This window comes from Mercurialis annua, linkage group LG3 (assembly GCF_937616625.2).
Source record: "Mercurialis annua linkage group LG3, ddMerAnnu1.2, whole genome shotgun sequence".
NCBI lineage: Eukaryota > Viridiplantae > Streptophyta > Magnoliopsida > Malpighiales > Euphorbiaceae > Mercurialis > Mercurialis annua.
This window is the reverse complement of record NC_065572.1, coordinates 74,203,124-74,221,844: the sequence shown is the minus strand read 5'-3', so window position 1 is coordinate 74,221,844 and position 18,721 is coordinate 74,203,124. Positions and strand designations below refer to the sequence as shown.

General features: G+C 35.5%; 2 protein-coding genes across 2 annotated transcripts; both read right to left on the bottom strand.

Moving 5' to 3' along the window:
- Positions 1–385: 385 nt before the first annotated feature.
- Positions 386–6,825, bottom strand: LOC126673332 (magnesium-chelatase subunit ChlD, chloroplastic). The gene is made up of 15 exons (XM_050367430.2): positions 6,497–6,825; positions 6,240–6,418; positions 5,958–6,042; positions 5,209–5,525; positions 4,992–5,115; positions 4,261–4,353; positions 3,495–3,590; positions 3,089–3,226; positions 2,766–2,975; positions 2,477–2,632; positions 2,147–2,254; positions 1,667–1,801; positions 1,195–1,356; positions 827–947; positions 386–735 (listed from the first exon to the last, which is right to left on the bottom strand). Exons 1-15 carry the CDS (start codon positions 6,761–6,763, stop codon positions 653–655), a joined length of 2,274 nt encoding a protein of 757 aa, XP_050223387.1. The 5' UTR covers positions 6,764–6,825; the 3' UTR covers positions 386–652.
- A 658-nt stretch (positions 6,826–7,483) lies between these two features.
- LOC126675296 (DDT domain-containing protein PTM) lies at positions 7,484–16,466 on the bottom strand. Its single transcript, XM_050369910.2, has 9 exons — positions 14,457–16,466; positions 13,753–14,367; positions 12,229–13,198; positions 11,423–11,711; positions 11,188–11,312; positions 10,085–10,545; positions 9,460–9,488; positions 8,666–9,304; positions 7,484–8,542 (listed from the first exon to the last, which is right to left on the bottom strand). Exons 1-9 carry the CDS (start codon positions 16,181–16,183, stop codon positions 8,046–8,048), a joined length of 5,352 nt encoding a protein of 1,783 aa, XP_050225867.1. The 5' UTR covers positions 16,184–16,466; the 3' UTR covers positions 7,484–8,045.
- Positions 16,467–18,721: the final 2,255 nt, after the last annotated feature.

Here is an 18,721-nt window from a genome sequence, read left to right as displayed (position 1 = left end):
ATAATGGCATCTGATATATTTGTATATCAATAATACAGATATGAACTATATTGATCAAATAAAACAATCATATTAAATCTGTCATCTTTGCTTTGAAAGGGTCGAATCAACAAAAAAAAAACCCGAATATTATAATTAGACATAGCAGCGAAACATCTCTGACCACGTATTATACCATAGTGTATTTTAATAAATATGGAGACAACAAAATGCAATTTTATGAATGGTCAAAGGAAATGCCTGCCGTAATCAAACTTTTCGAGGATAGTAGAAAAATTAAATCAACTAAAATTGGAAATCGATATTGATAATGAGCATTATTTACCCCATATTAAATTGGAGAATTGTAAAATGTTACATTCGAGATGATATGAGATGATATATGTGATGACAATACAACATTTGATAAGATGGCGAGATACACTTTTTGATATTATACTTCTTACAAGAACTACTTCCATTAATTCGACAAACACATTACAGTATGGTCTACAATGATACGTATACGAAACATGTTAGCAGAAAGAACAAATGGCTGATACTGTACAGAACAATTCTCTATAATTAATCAACAACAGTCGGCTTTGGTAGCAATTGTAGAATCAAACCTCGTGATTTTGCTGATCCGGCTGATCGAGATTTTATAAAATTACTAACTCTTTAAGTCTGATAAAGCTTCCTTAGTGGCCGCAGAAATGACAGCATCTGAAGCATTAGGTAAGTAATAATATTTTCCTGCATAAGAAGTTTGTGATTCAATTTATGTATTCTCGTATCTTTATGGTCCATAGATTATAAGGATTTACGAGTTCATTAGAGAACAAACCTTGAGCAACTCTTGCAATCTCTTTAGCAAATCCAGTTGAAACGAACTTGTTTTCTGTATCAATGACTAGAAGAGACATTCCAGCCTTGTATACTTTTGCCGCCACTTCTAGAATCTCATCCTTTATGCGGACAAAAAATCAAAGCAAATTCTAAGAAAAATAATTTCCAATGCAAACTCAAATTGGGCCACAAATATTTTAGTTATTCAGATGACATGATAATTCCGAAAGACCATGGTAGCTTTGCTTATGTAGACGGTGGCATATTTAAGTTTTCAACTCTAAAGGTCAGTTAGTATTAGATCATATTATATGATCTGTGATTATCTTCCATTGTTTAGTATGCATAAAATGGCTCAAACTTTACCTTCAGTTCTTGCGTGGAAGGCCTCGGGGCATCAGAAGAAGCAGCAGCTTCAGGATCGTTGGACCTTTTCAGAGATATATTGGCTCTCCCATCAGTTATTGCAACAATCATTATACGCCCCACATCACCACTCTTTTCTGCATTTAGTCCAACCCTGACAGCCTGAGAAATTATAACTAGTAATAGTTAGACGTGAAAAATCAGGAATTAGACGGATGGCTACACAAATTAAGCAGCATCATGACAGAAATTAACGAGATACACGGTAGAACTAATTAACAGGCATATCATAAGTTCAGCCTCAGTTATCCTAAAAAAATATGTGGAAAGTTATTAGCAATACGTAACGCAAATGCTTGCTGAACTTTTATGCAAAAACTCAAATTGTGCACGCTCTTATAGGAAATTTAAATATTAGAAAAGTTATTTGGTAAAGATACAAGCAACTAAGCGGCAGGTTATTTCTACTTACAGTTGTGAGACCGTGAGCTAAGGGTGAACCACCACCACATGGAAGTCTTTCAAGACGGTTCCTTGCCATTGCAATTGATCTGGAAGGAGGTAAAAGGACTTCCGCAGCATCTCCACGGAAGGGAATGATAGCTACCTAATTCACATAACCATGAAATTTTGACAAACACAATTCAGACAACTTAATTAAAGTAGACCCTATTGCAATGCTCTATGCTTAAATCTTCAACCCATCTATTTTTTCCACAGGTTAAGAATTTGATGAGAATTGAGCCAAATTGTGATAGAAAATAAGATGAGCAAGTCTTAACAGAGCATATCACTAACTAGCATCCACATCATCACATAAAATTGACAAACTCTATGAAATTACTAGAAGAGCTTAACACATGAATTCTAAACTGTATTTTCTAGTCTGTTAATTAATATAATATCTCCAGAGTAACATGGCATAAATCTCAGAAAGTATTTCAGAAATTACCTGATCCCTGCTTGTATAACTCTCAGCTAGTAACTTAAGTGCAGCACCTTTTGCATTTTGCATTCGATTCAATGCCATACTTCCACTTGCATCAACTAGAAATATTACCTGTCATGAATATACTAAAAGTTAAAACACATGATAGAAGTTTACACAGTGCATTCAGTGGATGTCGTCTCTCCCTCAGACAGGTTTAGTTGAAATCTCTGAGGTTCTAACTTGCTAATTAAATTGAAAACAGAGGTTCTAAAATTATTTGAAAGACACCGGAGGAATACTCATATTGTGTTCAGAATTTCCAAAGAAAGTTAAAAGAGCATCTAGTGTTACCAGTGCTCCCGCTTTTCTTGCCATTCTTTTTGACCTCATGTCAGTTTTCTCAACATACACTTTCCTAGACTTTTGAGTGTCCTTCTCTCTCCGTAGTTTTTGATATGGTGCAGCTGCCCTAAGGGTTGCATCAACTGCTAATCTCTTCACAGGACCCTGATAAAGCATGGTGACAAGCTCAGAAAATATGGTTGCAGCAAAGAAATGAGTAGGAAAACATATAAAGATTAGCATGTAACAGAAAAGTACCACTAAGAAGTACACAGAGAAGAGTAGTATATTGACAAACCTTTGGGAGCATTGGTTTAATATATCGACCTCTGTCCTCTGAAAATATGACATTCTTTGCTCTCCCTGCCTTCCCTCGCCGTTTCTGCGCTTGTTGTGCAAAGAAGAGAAGTTTTTCATCCACCAAACCCCCTTCTGCATCAAATATAAATTCTTCAGGTAATTGTTCCTGCTCTTGTTCATTCTCTTCATCATTCTCTTCATCATCGTCCTAATAACAGGAATGAACATTCTCATCTTAATCAAGCTTACTCATTTTTTGATCAATTACATTTGACAAATCTACAAAATCTGTATTCCATAAAGTGAAAAGGCTTAAAACACCTCTTGATCTTCCTCCTCTTCTTTCTGGTCATCCCCAGAATCCTGATTTTGTGGAGGCGGAGGAGGTGGAGGCGGTTGGTTTTGCTGTTCTGGTGGATTCTCATTGATGATTGAACGGGGAAGAATAACCAGTTCCACCTGCAAAGAATGACATATTAGAACAGGTAGCCTATGCATACTTATTTATAAAACATATGGCAAGGTTTTTCTAAAATGCGAATCAAATTTTTACCCAAATAATATCAATCTTAAAAGCATCTATACGAAACCTTTTATTTTCTTTAGGCTTGGTTTCTTTCATGTTGTTTCCTTCTTGTCCTCTTTTATGGTAATTTATAGTATTATATATCCTTTTTAAGCATACAGTTCCTAAGCATGCACACTATATTCATGAGAAATACTCAACAGCTTTTTTCAGGTCATCTGCGTAAACTTTATCGCGTCCTTCAATAGCAGCCAAGCATTTTGCGACACGGGCAGCATACAGCTCAGCTCTGTGTCCCTGTCAGTTCCAAAAGATGGTTAATATCTACATCATCGAAGTTGTACATGGAAGTTGATCAAAGAAAAAGTACATAAAATCAATTAGACAATGTATGCAACAATATAGGCAAGTATCCTAAAAAAAAAACTCTGCCACCACATTGGCTAGTTATCATGTGCATTTTGTCTCATGGAATACCCCGTTTTTAAACTATGAACAGTTCCTACAAATATAATGACCTAGAAAGTAACTCCCTACTCTAAGCAGGTCTTTCCGCTAATCTAACGCATGAGACCAGTTAAAGGAATACATGCTAGCCATGTGAGTACACTGGCAATTGAATATATTCTGCCACAAACATAAGCTTAAGGAGCAATATCTGTAATACTGTATATGAGAAAATTTGCTTCACGGAATCTCAGGTGCAACTTTATTGGTCAATTTATATTATTTCAATATGTGGCACTAAGTTTTCAGTCTAGAGAAGGGTGGAGCGCCAACCCCCTTATCAGGTTCAGCGTAGAAATATCTGATTGTGCTTCTTTGCAAGTTTAAAGAGGTTGGTATTAGGGGGATGTATGTGAGCTTGCCTTGAAATTCTTGAAGAGTGCATAGGTTTGGAGGGATGAGAATTCAGTAACTAAAAATGGAAGCAAGAATACAATTGAGGAAAAAATTTAACCACAACCTGGCAACCACCTCGAATGGCTTCCAAAACAAGATATTTCAATTGCTCCCTGCCAATGGTGACATCCTTCAAATACTCTCTGGCCAAAATGATCTGCAGGACATGAGAATATCTAGATTCACACAACATGAAATTTCATCTTTTTACATCATAAAGCGCAATAACAATAATAAAAAAAAAAGATTAAATGTACATCAAGATAATAGCAAACCTGTCATTTCAGTAAAACAAAATGAATCACCTATCTTAGGAGTGTAAATGCTGTCTTCATATTTGAGACAACCTTACGGCTTTCTGAATTATAGAATCTTAAATCACTTGTCAACACTTTTGTAATTGTATCAACAGAGGCATTAAAAGAAAAGGTGGCACTAACATGTAACAGCTTAATATTCTGAAGAACAACGGAGAAAAACATGTCTTTAACATCTACAAAATTATAAATATTCAATTTTCTAAGGGTAGGTTCATAACCTGCTACTAAATGGGCTGTGATAATCCCAAACAAGATAGACCATGAGAGGTCTCTTTAATAATTAAAGTACTTTGTAGATAGATACTTGGTCAATCACTAAATATTAAATAATATTTTGAACCAAATGCCCAATAAGACATACACTCAAGCTATTATCCTGGTAGCATAAATTCTAAAGCTTTTATGATTACAAATTTACAAGTATCTATATACTCTTCAAATATATTAACAGAAGCTCTGCACTTTGCACGGTTACCTGGGTCTTAGCTGATTCCGTCTCTTCCTCAACCATTTTAAAGACTTCATTGCTATGTTCCTGAAATTGAGTAGCAATACTAACAGCTGCGACACGATCTTCGAAAGTCATAGGAAGATCTGCGCTGCAGAATGAATGTGTCATTAATGAAATGGGGAAAGAGCATAGCGACAAAGAAGTAAAGCACCAATTAATTTTTTAAAATAAAGGCATGTACCTCAAATTAATAGCAATACGATCTAGCAAGTGTTCCCGAACAGCACCTTCTTCTGGATTGTAAGTAGCAATCAAAAGGGGCTTGCAAGGGTGCTTATAGCTGATTCCCTCTCTTTCAATAATATTAACCCCTTCCGTCAATACATTAAGAAGCAAGTTACTAATACCCTCATCTAAAAGGTTGATTTCATCAACGTATAGAACACCTCTATGAGCTTCAGCTAGAAGGCCAGGCTGAAACACAGTAGTTCCCGTTTTTACAGACTCCTCAACATCAACAGATCCAATGAGTCTGTCCTCTGTGACTCCCAATGGAATCTGACATAAATTAATGAAGAGAGTAATGAATCGAACAATGTAGTGGGAATATTTATTTTAGAGGTATTGGCATATTAACTCCCAAGGTATGATGTTTGTAGCAATCTAATCTCATGGCTTAAAACATAACATATAAATCCTAACCTTTTGCGTATTTGCATTTTGTAGATTAAGCCAGTTTTCTCGCAATTTTGATCATATGAGGCATAGCGGAGTAGCAGGTCATGTACAACGTGGCACAGATGCACGAATGCCATGTATGATCAAAATTGCCGGAAAACGGACTTGGGCTATAAAATGCAAATACACAGAAGATTAGAATTTTATATGTAAGGTTTTAAACCATGAGATCAGATCGCTACAAACATCATAAGTTGGAATTTAAGATGCCAATACCTTTATTTAACTCCTTATAGTAAAAAACACTTGTACCTGAACAAAAGGAGATTTAACAACTTGAGTCTTAATAATACCATCAGAATCATATTCTACCCGCTCTGCTAAAAAATCTTCCCACCTTCAAAAAACATGATAAAATAATTAGATTTTAATTTATTTACTTTTTATGAAAAGGACTCACTCCTCCTAGCCAAAGTCTAGGATCACTGTCAAACTCCAAGATAATTCCCAATTTATAATGGGCAGTCCAACCACTCCATTTATTAAAAAGGGCATAGCCGGAATTGGAATCGGCTATAGTAAAAGCAAGCTTACTCTTCAGGTCGAGAAGGATCAGCATTAGAGATAGAACCAGCGACAACGTCAATCGGAGGCAAAATGGCGTGCAAGCCACGCGCCATGACAGTCTTAGCAGTTCCTCGTTTCCCACTAATAGCAATTCCTCCAACTTCACGATCAATAGCTCCGAGCAACAGCGCAGTTTTGATAGCATCCTAACATTTAACCACAAAAAAAATAAACCATCAATTGTAAATTTGAACTACGTAATTACAAGGATAGATAATGCTGACCTGGCCAATAACAGCAGCTAACGGAAAGTACTGCCGTCCAGAAGAAGAGGAGGAGGATGAGGTGCCTGGTTTTTTCTCAGTGGGAGAAGAAACGGCGCCGTTTGTAGACTGTAGAGTTGAAGAAGAAGCAATGACGCGTAAACGACGAGTGGCATAAGATTGTCGTTTTGGAGAGTTGGCAAAATGTAATTTGAAAGAGGGAATAGTAAGCATTGAGGATTGGAGAAATTTGGGAGTTGGAGTAGAAATAGTGGGAGAGAACGCCATTGCAAAGAGGAGGAGATGAGCTCTGCTCTTATCTATCTTTTAATCTGTTTCTTATTTGGAATTTCTTTAATTTGATTTTCATGACAAGGCCCACGCTTTGTGCTTGCTTTCTTGGGTAAAGGTTCAATTTGCCCCCTCTATTTTCCAAAAAGTTTAAATTAAAGCGAACATAATAACAGGGAGTGATTTTGCACCTTTTAAGAAAATACATATAATTAATGGACATTTTTAATTTAATTATGATTAATTCTTTTAATTTTATTCAGTTCGATTCTGTTTTTAATCTGAAAATTTAAAATCGGACTAACCAAATTATGTAAATGTATGATATTAACCAAATTCAATTATTCAATTAACCAAATAATCGACAAAGCCAAATATATTACTTGATTCAGCTACAATTCAATTTGTATACATTCTGATCATGATTTAGAGAATTTCTTTTTAAAAAAAATTCAGTTTTTATTGGTTTGGTTTGGTTTGATTTCAAATCAAACCGACCAACGCACACCAGTACATCATCCCCCTTCTTTTCTTTGAAGAGCTCAAGAGGAATGCAGGCTATGCAGCCATCCAAGTTTTCCATTTAGACCTAATAGTTAGCATTTTCTCACAATCAGGATTTGCAACAGCAAGTGGCTGAACCAAAATCAGCTTCAAATTTCCGCTCACGAAGTGGAAAGCATTCAAATCTGAACACAAGTGACAGACTATTCAAGATAGTTGAAGAAAACATATTTCCATAATTTGCCGCCTTTTCTATTCATATACAGAATCGCACAAAAATGAAATGGTGCAATACAAGCAATTCAATCAGACTATTGAAGTAACTATACCAATCCATGGTTAAATATCTGACCATTTCAGATGGTACCTAAATTAGAATTTTTGCAGCTATCAATTACTACATCCAAATCGGACATCAATCTGACCTATGGATGTTAAAAACGCCTGAATGCAAACACTAAGACAGTTCACTCGGTTATAAAATAACGCGTTAATTTCACGACCTCGCAATACTCACCTTTAGCAGACCGTGTCATAGGATGATCAAGCCTCTCCAGATTAGCTTTCGGGTGTGAACTTTCTGATATTGCATATCCAGCAATAAGGTCAGGTAATCTTCAGGGAGACAGGAATCAGTAAGAGACAGCAGCTCCAAGTTAACTCTGTATTTCTCGGTTTCAAATGAATCATCTCAGTGTATGTCATGAACTTTAACAGCATTAGAAGATTTACAGGTAATTCTAACCTTACAAATAACTCTAGCCTCTACAATTCTTCATTTCTCTAATTGAGGACTACCCATCAAACTCGGGACTTGATTTCCTCCCTCATCTAATAATTCAGCTGATTCCATAGATAATTGGGGATGCAACTCAATGGACTCAGATTCCATCACATCCACACCAATGCTGCATGAAGTGGGTTCCATCTGATCAATCTCATTGCCTATTTCCAACTTAGATTCAGGCACGAAACTCTTGTCATCCAATCCCTGGGGAGAATTATCAGCATGAAGTGAACCTTGATTGTCCTCATTTACATGGGATTCTTGCAATAAGTTTACCTCAGTTTGATATTTAACACCAGTTCCTTCCGCACAGAACTCATTTGCAACACTATTTTCAACCACGTCCATGCTAGATTCATGGTCTTTTGTTAACGATGCAAATGGGCAGACAGGGGGGGTATTGTTACGGCACATGTGGCACCTAAATCCTATAAGCTTGTTTATGTTCTCTGCATCCAGTCCAAGAGCATCTCCATGAAACCACCCTGCACAAGTCATATAAAAGGCAGAAGCAAACACATGCATTAGCAGCTAAAGACCATCAGTTAATAGATGTTCAGTAACTAAGTTACAGATAACAGAATTGTAATTTTAACATTGTTACCTACCTCCACACATCTCACAAGAAATATAATTCACAGTAGATGTATATCCTGCTTCAGAGCATAGACGGCATGTGGGTTGATCATAAATAACACTCTGAGAAGGGGCAACAAACCTTTTCTTCCTAAAATGCATCACACGTTCATCCTCTGGCTTTCTGGTCAACAGAAGACCATTAAGCCAGTAACTATGATAAGCCTGTGTCCTCTTCTTGCGCCATGAAGTAGCCTTTGTTGGTTGTTGACCTGTTACCTTTTTGGGTCGACCTCTACCCGGTTTACCCTTCTTTCGTCCTCTGGCCTTTTTGTTTTGCAAAGCATTTAATTTAGCTTTCCTAGGTGAACGACGCAAAGGTACTACAATAGTAACTTTCTTGTTTTTCTCTGATCTTAATGACCTTGAGTTCCTCAATGTTTTTTTACTATTTTTAGGATGCACTGAGCTAGTCCCTTCAGAGACCTTTTTCGACTTCTGATACTGATTTTTTGAGCTCCTATTTTTCTTTTTTGCCTTTTTAGCATCATTCTTCGCCGTCTCTGAGTCGACTTTCATGTAATTCCCATCAACGCAACGATGGCATGTATATTTGCATTGAGCAGATACGGAACCCATAGACTTCCTCACGTGCCTTTTATGGAAAGAACCTGAAAGTTGCATTAAATTCACAAAGATTTAATTTGACAAAGCATAGGGGAAAAGCCAGACACCATGTTAAGTTTATAACTTCGAATCCTGTTATAAATAAAAAGGACAAATCTGCAGCATAAATAATGGAATTCATTTGGGGATTGTTGATTACCCTGGCAATACTGACAGCAAACAGCTTCCCTGCATAACCATCATAAATAGAAATTGGATCAATAGTTAAAATAAAAAAATAAATTAAAAGAAATGAAAAGGACTATGAAACTTTCACAGCTAAGTATCTGGAATTCAAGGGAAAATAGCACCAATAAGAATTAAAAATGCAAGAGCGTTTAGAGCACATCATTTATGGAACTTCAAGTTAATGAAGTTTAAATGAAGCAAGATAAACAGCACTCTTGAATATGTTCAATAAGTAGGGCAAGTTTATAGTTGATTGCAAATATGATGTCTGACCCAAACTTATGCTAGTAATGTGATGCCTGGCACAAGTTATGCTAGTAATATGATGTCTAAACCAAGTTATGCTTGTAACATGATGTCCGACCTAAGAAAGCTTATTCCCATTTACAGCTATCATGAACTCTAATTCATTTTATACAATGCAGCAAAAATGCCAAAACCAAAAAACAATATAAATAATCCTACACAACACATTATAAATAAGTACACTGAAGTATTCAATTAATCAAATAAATTGTCTCCAAGATAAAGAAAGTGCTGAATATATCAGATACCTGATTGCCGAAGAGATAAAATAAAATGAATCTACAAGATACCTGATTGGAACATCTTTGTTGCAGTGCCTGCACTGATGGTACTCGGGTCTTTCTGCTTTTGCAAGAAGATACGAAAAACCTCTTTCCTTCAAGGGCTTCTTTGTTAATAGATCTGCATCAGAGAGTTTCCCAGAACTCATCTTACTAGATCTGCGGGCAATTCTTTTCTCTTCAAAACTTTTGAGAAGATGCAAGGGGACATAAGATTCATTCAACCAATATTTCTTTCTTTCACTGGCAGACTCTTCTACTGCAGATCCCTTTTTTATAACAATTTCAGGAATACATCTCCTCTTGCCAAAATCAAGAAGATACTTGGTTACTTCTGCTTCAACGGCCTTTCTGCGAATAATTGCTTTCTTGAACAACCTGATTGATTTCCTACAGTCCTTGTCCGCCATTGGAAGTGAAATAGTATTCAAAATTTCATCCCACTTGATGTTTGAATCAAACTCTCTAACCTGGAAGAATCACCATACAAGTATGATATAAAGATTCAACCAAGGAAGAGAAGCTGAAAATAGGCGAGTATGGCACAACTGGTTAGGTCCCATTTCTCACATGTATTTCATGGCAAGATAAAAGTATCTACTCGCCAGATTCAGCATCTTCATTTAAGTTTTCCTCATGTAATCACTGTAATTAAAGATAGCCTTGATTCTTTCGCTACTGATTATTCAGATTCAAATATATAGATATTTAAAAAAGAAAGATGCAGCTAGTCCATACAGAGAGTAGCACTATAGCGTATATACAGCAGCAGCACACAAAGCTAAATTTAACCAGCACAAAGCCTGACATCAATCCTAATGCAAGCTTGTATTTCAAATCAAAAACTTTTTAAAAATGAAGAATCATTTTATTGACTTAGCAATAATGCCTTCCCAGCCATGACATTGACATGGCAACAGTTCACTTACATCTCCATCTAGGAAGCCACATTAACAAATTTCACTTAGTTAATCTCTTAAATTGATATGACCAATAGATCTAGAAACTACATAACCTACCGAGAATCGTTTTCATCTTTCTTGGAATTTTCAAATACAGAAACATTTATTGCAAAAGTTAAACTAGAAAGCCTAAGAAACAAGAAATAATACCTGTAAGGCAAGTTGTTCTACAGTTGTTGATAACTCCACAGCAGCTCGCCAAGCAATGTATTTGCTCCTCTTTGCAAAATCTGAATTTTCAGGGTACACCACGCCTAATATCTTCTTACTTCCAGCTGCATAATTTCAAACTTCGAACAAATTCAGAATAATTACTCAGTTGGCTAAATGCAAGTATTACCAACTAAAAGATCTAAATAGAAGCAAGAGATGGATGAATGCAGACCTTGTCTGGCAGCCTTGGATACCAAAGAGCAGGGTACAGCCTTCCAACTGAATAAACGGCGTGAAACCCTACCACCCCTCCACCAAAGCATACTCAACCCACTGGAAGAATTGGAAGAAGGATTAGAATCACTTTCCGGGTACCTGGCCTTTTTCTTACCAATTCCGTTCTTTGAAGATGCTCGTGATGAAGCGATGATAATATGAGAAGCTGAACCAACTGTGGTGGAAACATCCACATGTTTCAACCACTCTGCAGAAAGTGCAAGACGGCTAATATTTGACTCCAACTGCACAGCTCCCAAAGTAAAATTAGTTAATACAAATGTACTAGACTAAAGTTTGTAGAGACATAACAAAGATAAGTACAATTTGGGAGTAACTTAAGGTATTCCAAATTGAGAGCAAGACAATCAGCCAAATTGCTGATAACCACACCAATGGATAAATAGATAAAATATAAGAAAGAAGAGCAGGGAGAATTCAACTTCGAGAAAAAATTACTTTTCCAAATAGAGATATAGAAGGCAAGTACTGTCCAAGATGCTTTAGATCTATTACTGTAGAAACTTTGATAAACTAACTGGACTAAATGGTTCGAGCCACCAAATATCTAGTGTTTACCAACAAAATGCATTACTAATCATCAGTTGAAAACCATTTAAACCTACATTGGTAAAGTAAAGTAGGATAAAACTTGAACAACAAGTTTTGTGTAGATCCTTGAGAAGATCTTTACAAGTTTGTAGGGTTAGAGTTCAAATGCTTAAGTTAAGGACGACCAACAACCAAAAGAAAGATTCTTACAGTGAGAAGTAAATGTTTTACGGACACAATATCAGATGCCTTGAGAATACTTTTACGCCAAAGCTTGCTATAATGTGGATTCAGCCAGGGACCTAATAGAAGCCCCTGCAACCTGTCTTCTATCACGAGAATGTGACCAACTATATCTATAAGATGGCCTATCTTGTTCCTTTTTGATTGAAGGCCAACCACCTCAGCTAGAGATCCTTTCCCAACAGGGGCCAAACTCATATTAAACAAGCAACCTGAGTCATCAGAAGAAGCCCTGCAAGAGAAGCACCACCCACAATTTTCTTTCTGGATATTAACACTTAAGCTAGGAATATTTGGCCAATGAAACTTGGCACAACTTTTTGACATAATCTTCATCTGCGCAGAAATTATCTCCTCAGCTGACATTATAATCACTTCAGTTTTTTTGTCTGATGGCTTGCGCATAAAATCTTCCGCAACTAATGAAGCTGTATGACCAAAACTGTAATAGTTCAAATAGCCAGTCCCCACCTTCCCTTGGGATGCATCCGCATTTGTTCCATTTAATGCAGTCAATGTACAGCCATCAGTTGATGATCCTATAACAATTTCTTTTTTTGGTGTCAAACAATCATCTCCCAATGGTTCAGTGGATTTATTAGAACAACTAGGCAGTTCTGTCTTAGAATTATGATTCTCTAGACTTGTTTGTATGGTTTCAGCTGATCCTTCAGAACTTAAACATGTTTGGCCCACAATGTGAATATCACCTGGAGCCTCTGAAGATGCCACCACAGATGGAAGCACACACATGTCATGATTCAGAGTATCCAGATTGCTTGCTCCATTTATATTGACAGGGATGTCCCAATGCTTAAGGAGTACCTCCAATATGCTTCCATATATCACCTCCGACGACCTCAGCACTTGAATAACGCCATTAAAATCATCTTTGTGGTAAAAACTAAATGAGGATTCAGGTTCGCATGAATCTGACCTGCAGGATCAACAATAAATGAGAAGTAAGAAACATCTGAAGCTAGTTAACATGTTGATACAGCAATTCAATAACAAGATGCCCATACAAATAAGCTGCAATCATACTATAGAAGTATAAATATGATAACCTTAAATCAAATGCTTACAATATGCAAGATCATGCTGACACAATACGGATACATAAATCAAAAGGATGTACATCGCAAAGGTTGGATATAAAGTATCAATCTAATCACACCGGCCCAAGAAAAAGGATAGGACAGATGTGCAATTCAGCCACAAAACTTCAGTTTGAACATGACTTCCATCTAAATCCAACCAACTTAACCAAAGAAAGGTAGTGCTGAAGTCCATTCAATGATGGTAGGTAGTCTATCTATAGGTGAAGTAAACTTAACACGATAATTAATTGGCTCTTAATTTTCTAGTAAGATACATTTTGACTGCATCCAACATAATGACTATGCAGTAATGCCAATAACAGTAACAATAGTACTGACAATGTAACAGACTAATAACTAACAATTATACAGATAAGCGGGACAAACTTACACCAATAAATAACCACAACTGCTAAAATATAGTCGCCCGCAAGGATCAGCCCCTAGTAGCTCTGCCCCTCGAAGTGATTTCCGAGTTTTCATCCAAGGCTTTTGCCGCTCTATGGCACACTCTGGGCAAAACCAGTCTCCCTCTGGCAAAGAGTCATTAACGACCCCGACACACTTCGAATGATAGGCAGCAGGACAGCCATCACAGCATATTAAGCTCCCATCCATCTTACAAAGACAACATTCATCACTGTTCCAATCACTGCTGTCATCAACTGCATCCTCAGTTAGAGCCGAGACAATTGATGCATCCATCCCGGACCTTCTTTTCCTCAAAGCCCCAGAATTTATATTTCTATCGAAGTCTACATCAGCATCAGCACCAGAAGATCTTCTAGCAAGCTCTGACCTAAAGGCATCTGCCTCAATTATAGTATCACACAAATATCTCAAAATTTCAATTTTCAGAGATACTGGCTGTTTATAGTAGTCAATTTTTAAAAACATCAAGAGGCTAGGATCGATCCCAGTTCCAAAATCTGAACCAAGAAATAGGAGGTACTCAGCCAAGAAGACAGGCCACGTAATCACATCCAAGAAACCCCAGTTAAGACTCCTACATCAATATTCAATTTAGATAACATTAATTACTTAACATGAATCCCAGAGACAGAAATGGCTGGCAGAAAGAAGCATAAAGTATACCTCAAGCAATTAGAAGCAGATTCAGAACCTTCATTAGAAAGATAGTCCATATGCTTTTTTAGAGCTTGCAAAATGCAAACATGAATGGAATCAAATAATGAACTAGAAGAGCTGCACCTAAGAGCTGCCACAAATTCCTCCAACTCAAAGGGACTTAAGAACAATAATGTACTAAATGATCTTAGACAAGCATAAACCGAGAAAAAGTCGACTACTGGGATACCAGCCAAATCCAATTTCCGAGAAGAAGGTGGCAATTGCACCTTTGCAGGAAAAGCCAGAGGCTCTTTGTCCCACTCATGGCGTAACTTCAAAGGTATCTCCTCCGTTAATGCACTAACTGCTGGAGACACTGAGAATTCATTTGCCACACTAAACGGTACAGGCAAGACATCATTATTTGCTAAACCTCGACGAGCACTCCTCCTTAACACTGTTCTCTCTGGTGTAGCATTCACATGATCTGAAAGTCTTCTATTCTTTCCACCAATCACTGTATATACACTTTCTATATCTCCTTGCTTCTCATCAGTTACAACATTGCAATCTTCTTTTATAAAATGAGTCTCTGCATTGATTGCTGTATCTGTTGTAGAATTCAAGGTACGGGGAGGCCTTCCCCTCCTGCGCTTACTTAGATTACCACTTCCTTCTTTGTCTAAACTTCTTACATCTTCCTGGTTCCCATTTATTATTTTAGCCTCTCTAACTACTACTGTTTCTGGAGTAGAATTCAAGTTATCTACATGAGTTAATGTCTTCCTCCTCCTCCCCCTCCTCTTCGGACCATCACCACTCTGGTCTTGATGAACACTTCCCACATCAGATTGTTTCTCATTGATTACTTCAGGAGAATCCTCCTTAAAAGTGTTAGCATCCTGCACATTCACACTGTCAACACCCCCAGAACCTTCAATAGAAACAGTACCCTTCTTCAAAATCCCTTTAGCAAGCTGTACAGACAAATCATCAGTGACATGAACTTCCTGAAGCATCCCATTAGCAATGAAACAAGCTCCATTAGCAATACCCTCCAACACTTCACTTGAACTAATCTCCTTAGCTAGCCGGCCACGTTCACCATTTGCCTCCTCCTCATCAATTTGCAAATTCAAATCAAACCCAATTTCCCTCTCCTTCAAATTAGCCCCTAAATCCTTACTCAAACTCTCATCAATATCACCATTCACTTCCAAATTCAAGTCAATACACTCTCTATTCTTCATCTTCATATCTCCACTAACATCACTACCATTTACACAACGAACACCTTCATCATTCAAATCAAATCCCTCATTCAAATTCAAATTAAACCCAGCATTCAAATCAAGCACCTCCTTCACTCCATTATCCACATCATTTCTCAAATTACCACTATAACCCTCAACTAATCCATCATTCAAATCAAAATTCCCATTACCTAGGGTTTCACCACCTAACAAAGAACCACAATTAGAATCAAAACCACCTTTACTCACCTTACTTAGGTCAACACGTCGCCGTTTCTTAGGCCTACCACGCCGACGCTCATGATCAGCCGGTTCTTCCGATTGTCGTAACAAAGAAGCAACTCCGGAGAAATCAAGCCGCTCAGAATCACCGTCCTCGTAAAGGATCTCGAAATAACCAGACGACACGTCGTACGATTGAACAATTCCCGAGACAACACCAACACCGCGCTCTTTAAACTCTTTCTTCACTAATTTGCCAATAAACTCCGTCTCCATCGCTGATCGGAGCTTAATTTAAAAAAATTGTTATAATAACAAATACATAAGTAAATAGGTCAGAAATGCAAATTGTATCAGATTTATGTTTTTTTTTAATTTAAATCTCTCTCTCCAATTTGCGGGGTTTTTTTTCAGGAACGGAGAGAAAGGTTTGGTTAGGTTGGTTGGGGTCGGGTCGGGTTGGGTCGGGTCCTTTTTCACAAGAAATGGTTTTAAACGTGCAGCAACAAGATGAATGAGAGAAGAGAAGCGCGACTTTTTTTTTATTTTGGAATTTGGAATTTTAATTTCTTGATTCGTGGAAAATGGGACTAAATTGGTCAATACTTTGAACTTTCTAAAATATCTTTGAAAGTTTGAAATTTCTCTTTAATAGTACAATTTAATTGAAATGGATTTTTATGTAAAAAAATTAATTATAATGAGATGATTCTCATGGAGAATATATGAAAATGATTTTTTATTATTTTATTTAATAATTTAAACAAAAGATTGTAAAATTATCTTCACGTATACAATGTTATTCTTTGAGGGTACAAATATTACGATGAAAATGTGGTTTACGAATTTAATTACGCAGCTTTTATTTAGAGACCATCTATGGAAAATAATAATTTCAACTTATTTGAGTTTTAAGTTAAATTAATAGTGAAACCAATATGAAGTTGATTTATTTTAATATTGGGATGAAAACATTTTAAATATAAAACTCTCAAATGATACTTCGAATCAAACAGAAATATAAATTAAATAAGTTGCAATGAGGTTAATTCTATAATAACAAAAAAAGTATGTTTATTTATATAGTTGGCTTCAGAATTTGAGTGAAAATTATGACATTGACAAAAAATTGATTAAACACAAATTAACCAAAGAAAATTACTATATTAGATAAGTTGCATTGAGATACTTAGACTCCCAAAATTCAGTGAAAATATAGGATCGACAAAAAAATCGACATAATTAACCAAATAATTTGTTTAAAGTTTTTCTTTAATTTTAATTTTTGGTCAATTAGTTTTAGCTAATAATAGTTTTTTTTATTTGATCCTAAAAATTACTCACTCAGTTTCTTTTTTTTCCTTTTCTGCATTTTAAATCTTAAATATTTATAATTTCATTTATTTTAATTGAATCAATGGCTATTTCAATTGAGAATTTGAGCTTTTATAACTTATTTATATTGGGCTGGATTTTAACTTCGTTGCCTATTCTGAACTCATTTTGGGTTTGAAGGAGGGCCATAACTACTAGAGACCCAATATAAAGTTATACTTGTGATCTTTTTTCTGAACCGTTTGGGCTTAAAAGGGGTCCTATAAATCGGGATATCTGGGCCCAAAACTCCTTGGTCTAAAATCTACAGCACCACCATTGCTGGAGAAGCCCCAATATTTTCTAAAAAATATATATTTTCACTCATATAAAACGTTTGAAAATTAAAAAACAAGAGAAAATTACAAAAGTGAGCTAAACACGCTCAATTATTACAAAAGTGCTAACCATTTTAATTATTTACATCAATGCTAATTTTAACTTTACAACTAATGTGTCAGTTTTCATATTTATTTCATCTAATGCTAACTCTCTCTCAAACTAACATGTGTCCTTCTCTATTCAAACTTTAAAATTAACTTTACCATTTTTTTTTTTTATTCCTTCTCTATTTTAAATCCAACGTGGCAATGCATATACACTTTATGAGACTTCATTCTATACTCACCATTTCATTTATTTCCTTATAAATTAATCTCTTAAAATAACAAATTTATATTAAAAAAATATTTAAAACTCCATTATATTCCGTTTTTTTATAAATAAAATTTCATTAATTTAATAGACTTCAAACTAGATACAGTCGACCCTCTAATAATTAATATACATGGTGGACCAAAAATTTATTAATTATTAAAATTATTAATTTATTAATTATTAAAATTATTAATTTATTAATTATTAATTTATTAATTTATTAATTATTAAAATTATTAAATTATTAATTATTAAAATTATTAATTTATTAATTATTAAAATTATTAATTTATTAACTATTAAAATTATTAATTTATTAATTATTAAAATTATTAAATTATTAAATTATTAAATTTGTATCTAACAAATTAAAAAAAAAATCTGTCATTTAATTTGCAAACCTAATATTTATATTATATTACAAAAACATCAACTAATAGAGTGTTTATCCCACGCAATGGTTGTGCCATGTCATATGTACAACAAGCCAATTAGCATTTGCGATAGAAAATCTTTTAATTATTATTTCAATTTTTAATCATTAAAAATTTTACATGGCTAACGCATAATTGATTTGTTGCATGAATAACATGGCATAACGGTTGTATTGGATGATTTTCCAACTAAACACACTTTACAATTTGGCTATTGACAAAAAATTAAGCTCACCTTGACCTTTTTAAAAAGCCAATAATAACTGATTAGCCATTGGTAGTTAGGTTTGTTGATTTAATCTAAATTTTACCGCATACTTAGATGGAGATTCTTACTGCATACTTCGAA

Bases quoted from the DNA above. Each gene is read 5' to 3' on its own strand.
- LOC126675296 (XM_050369910.2), bottom strand. From the start codon at position 16,183: ATGGAGACGGAGTTTATTGGCAAATTAGTGAAGAAAGAGTTTAAAGAG. The intron at 10,546-11,187 runs GTATTATTTCTT...TGATTCTTCCAG, and splicing joins TAGAACAACTTGCCTTACAG to GTTAGAGAGTTTGATTCAAA. The intron at 9,305-9,459 runs GTAATCAACAAT...TGCAACTTTCAG, and splicing joins TTGCTGTCAGTATTGCCAGG to GTTCTTTCCATAAAAGGCAC.
- LOC126673332 (XM_050367430.2), bottom strand. From the start codon at position 6,763: ATGGCGTTCTCTCCCACTATTTCTACTCCAACTCCCAAATTTCTCCAA. The intron at 2,976-3,088 runs GTGTTTTAAGCC...TCCTGTTATTAG, and splicing joins AAGAGGAGGAAGATCAAGAG to GACGATGATGAAGAGAATGA. The intron at 736-826 runs GTTTGTTCTCTA...CTTCTTATGCAG, and splicing joins GATTGCAAGAGTTGCTCAAG to GAAAATATTATTACTTACCT.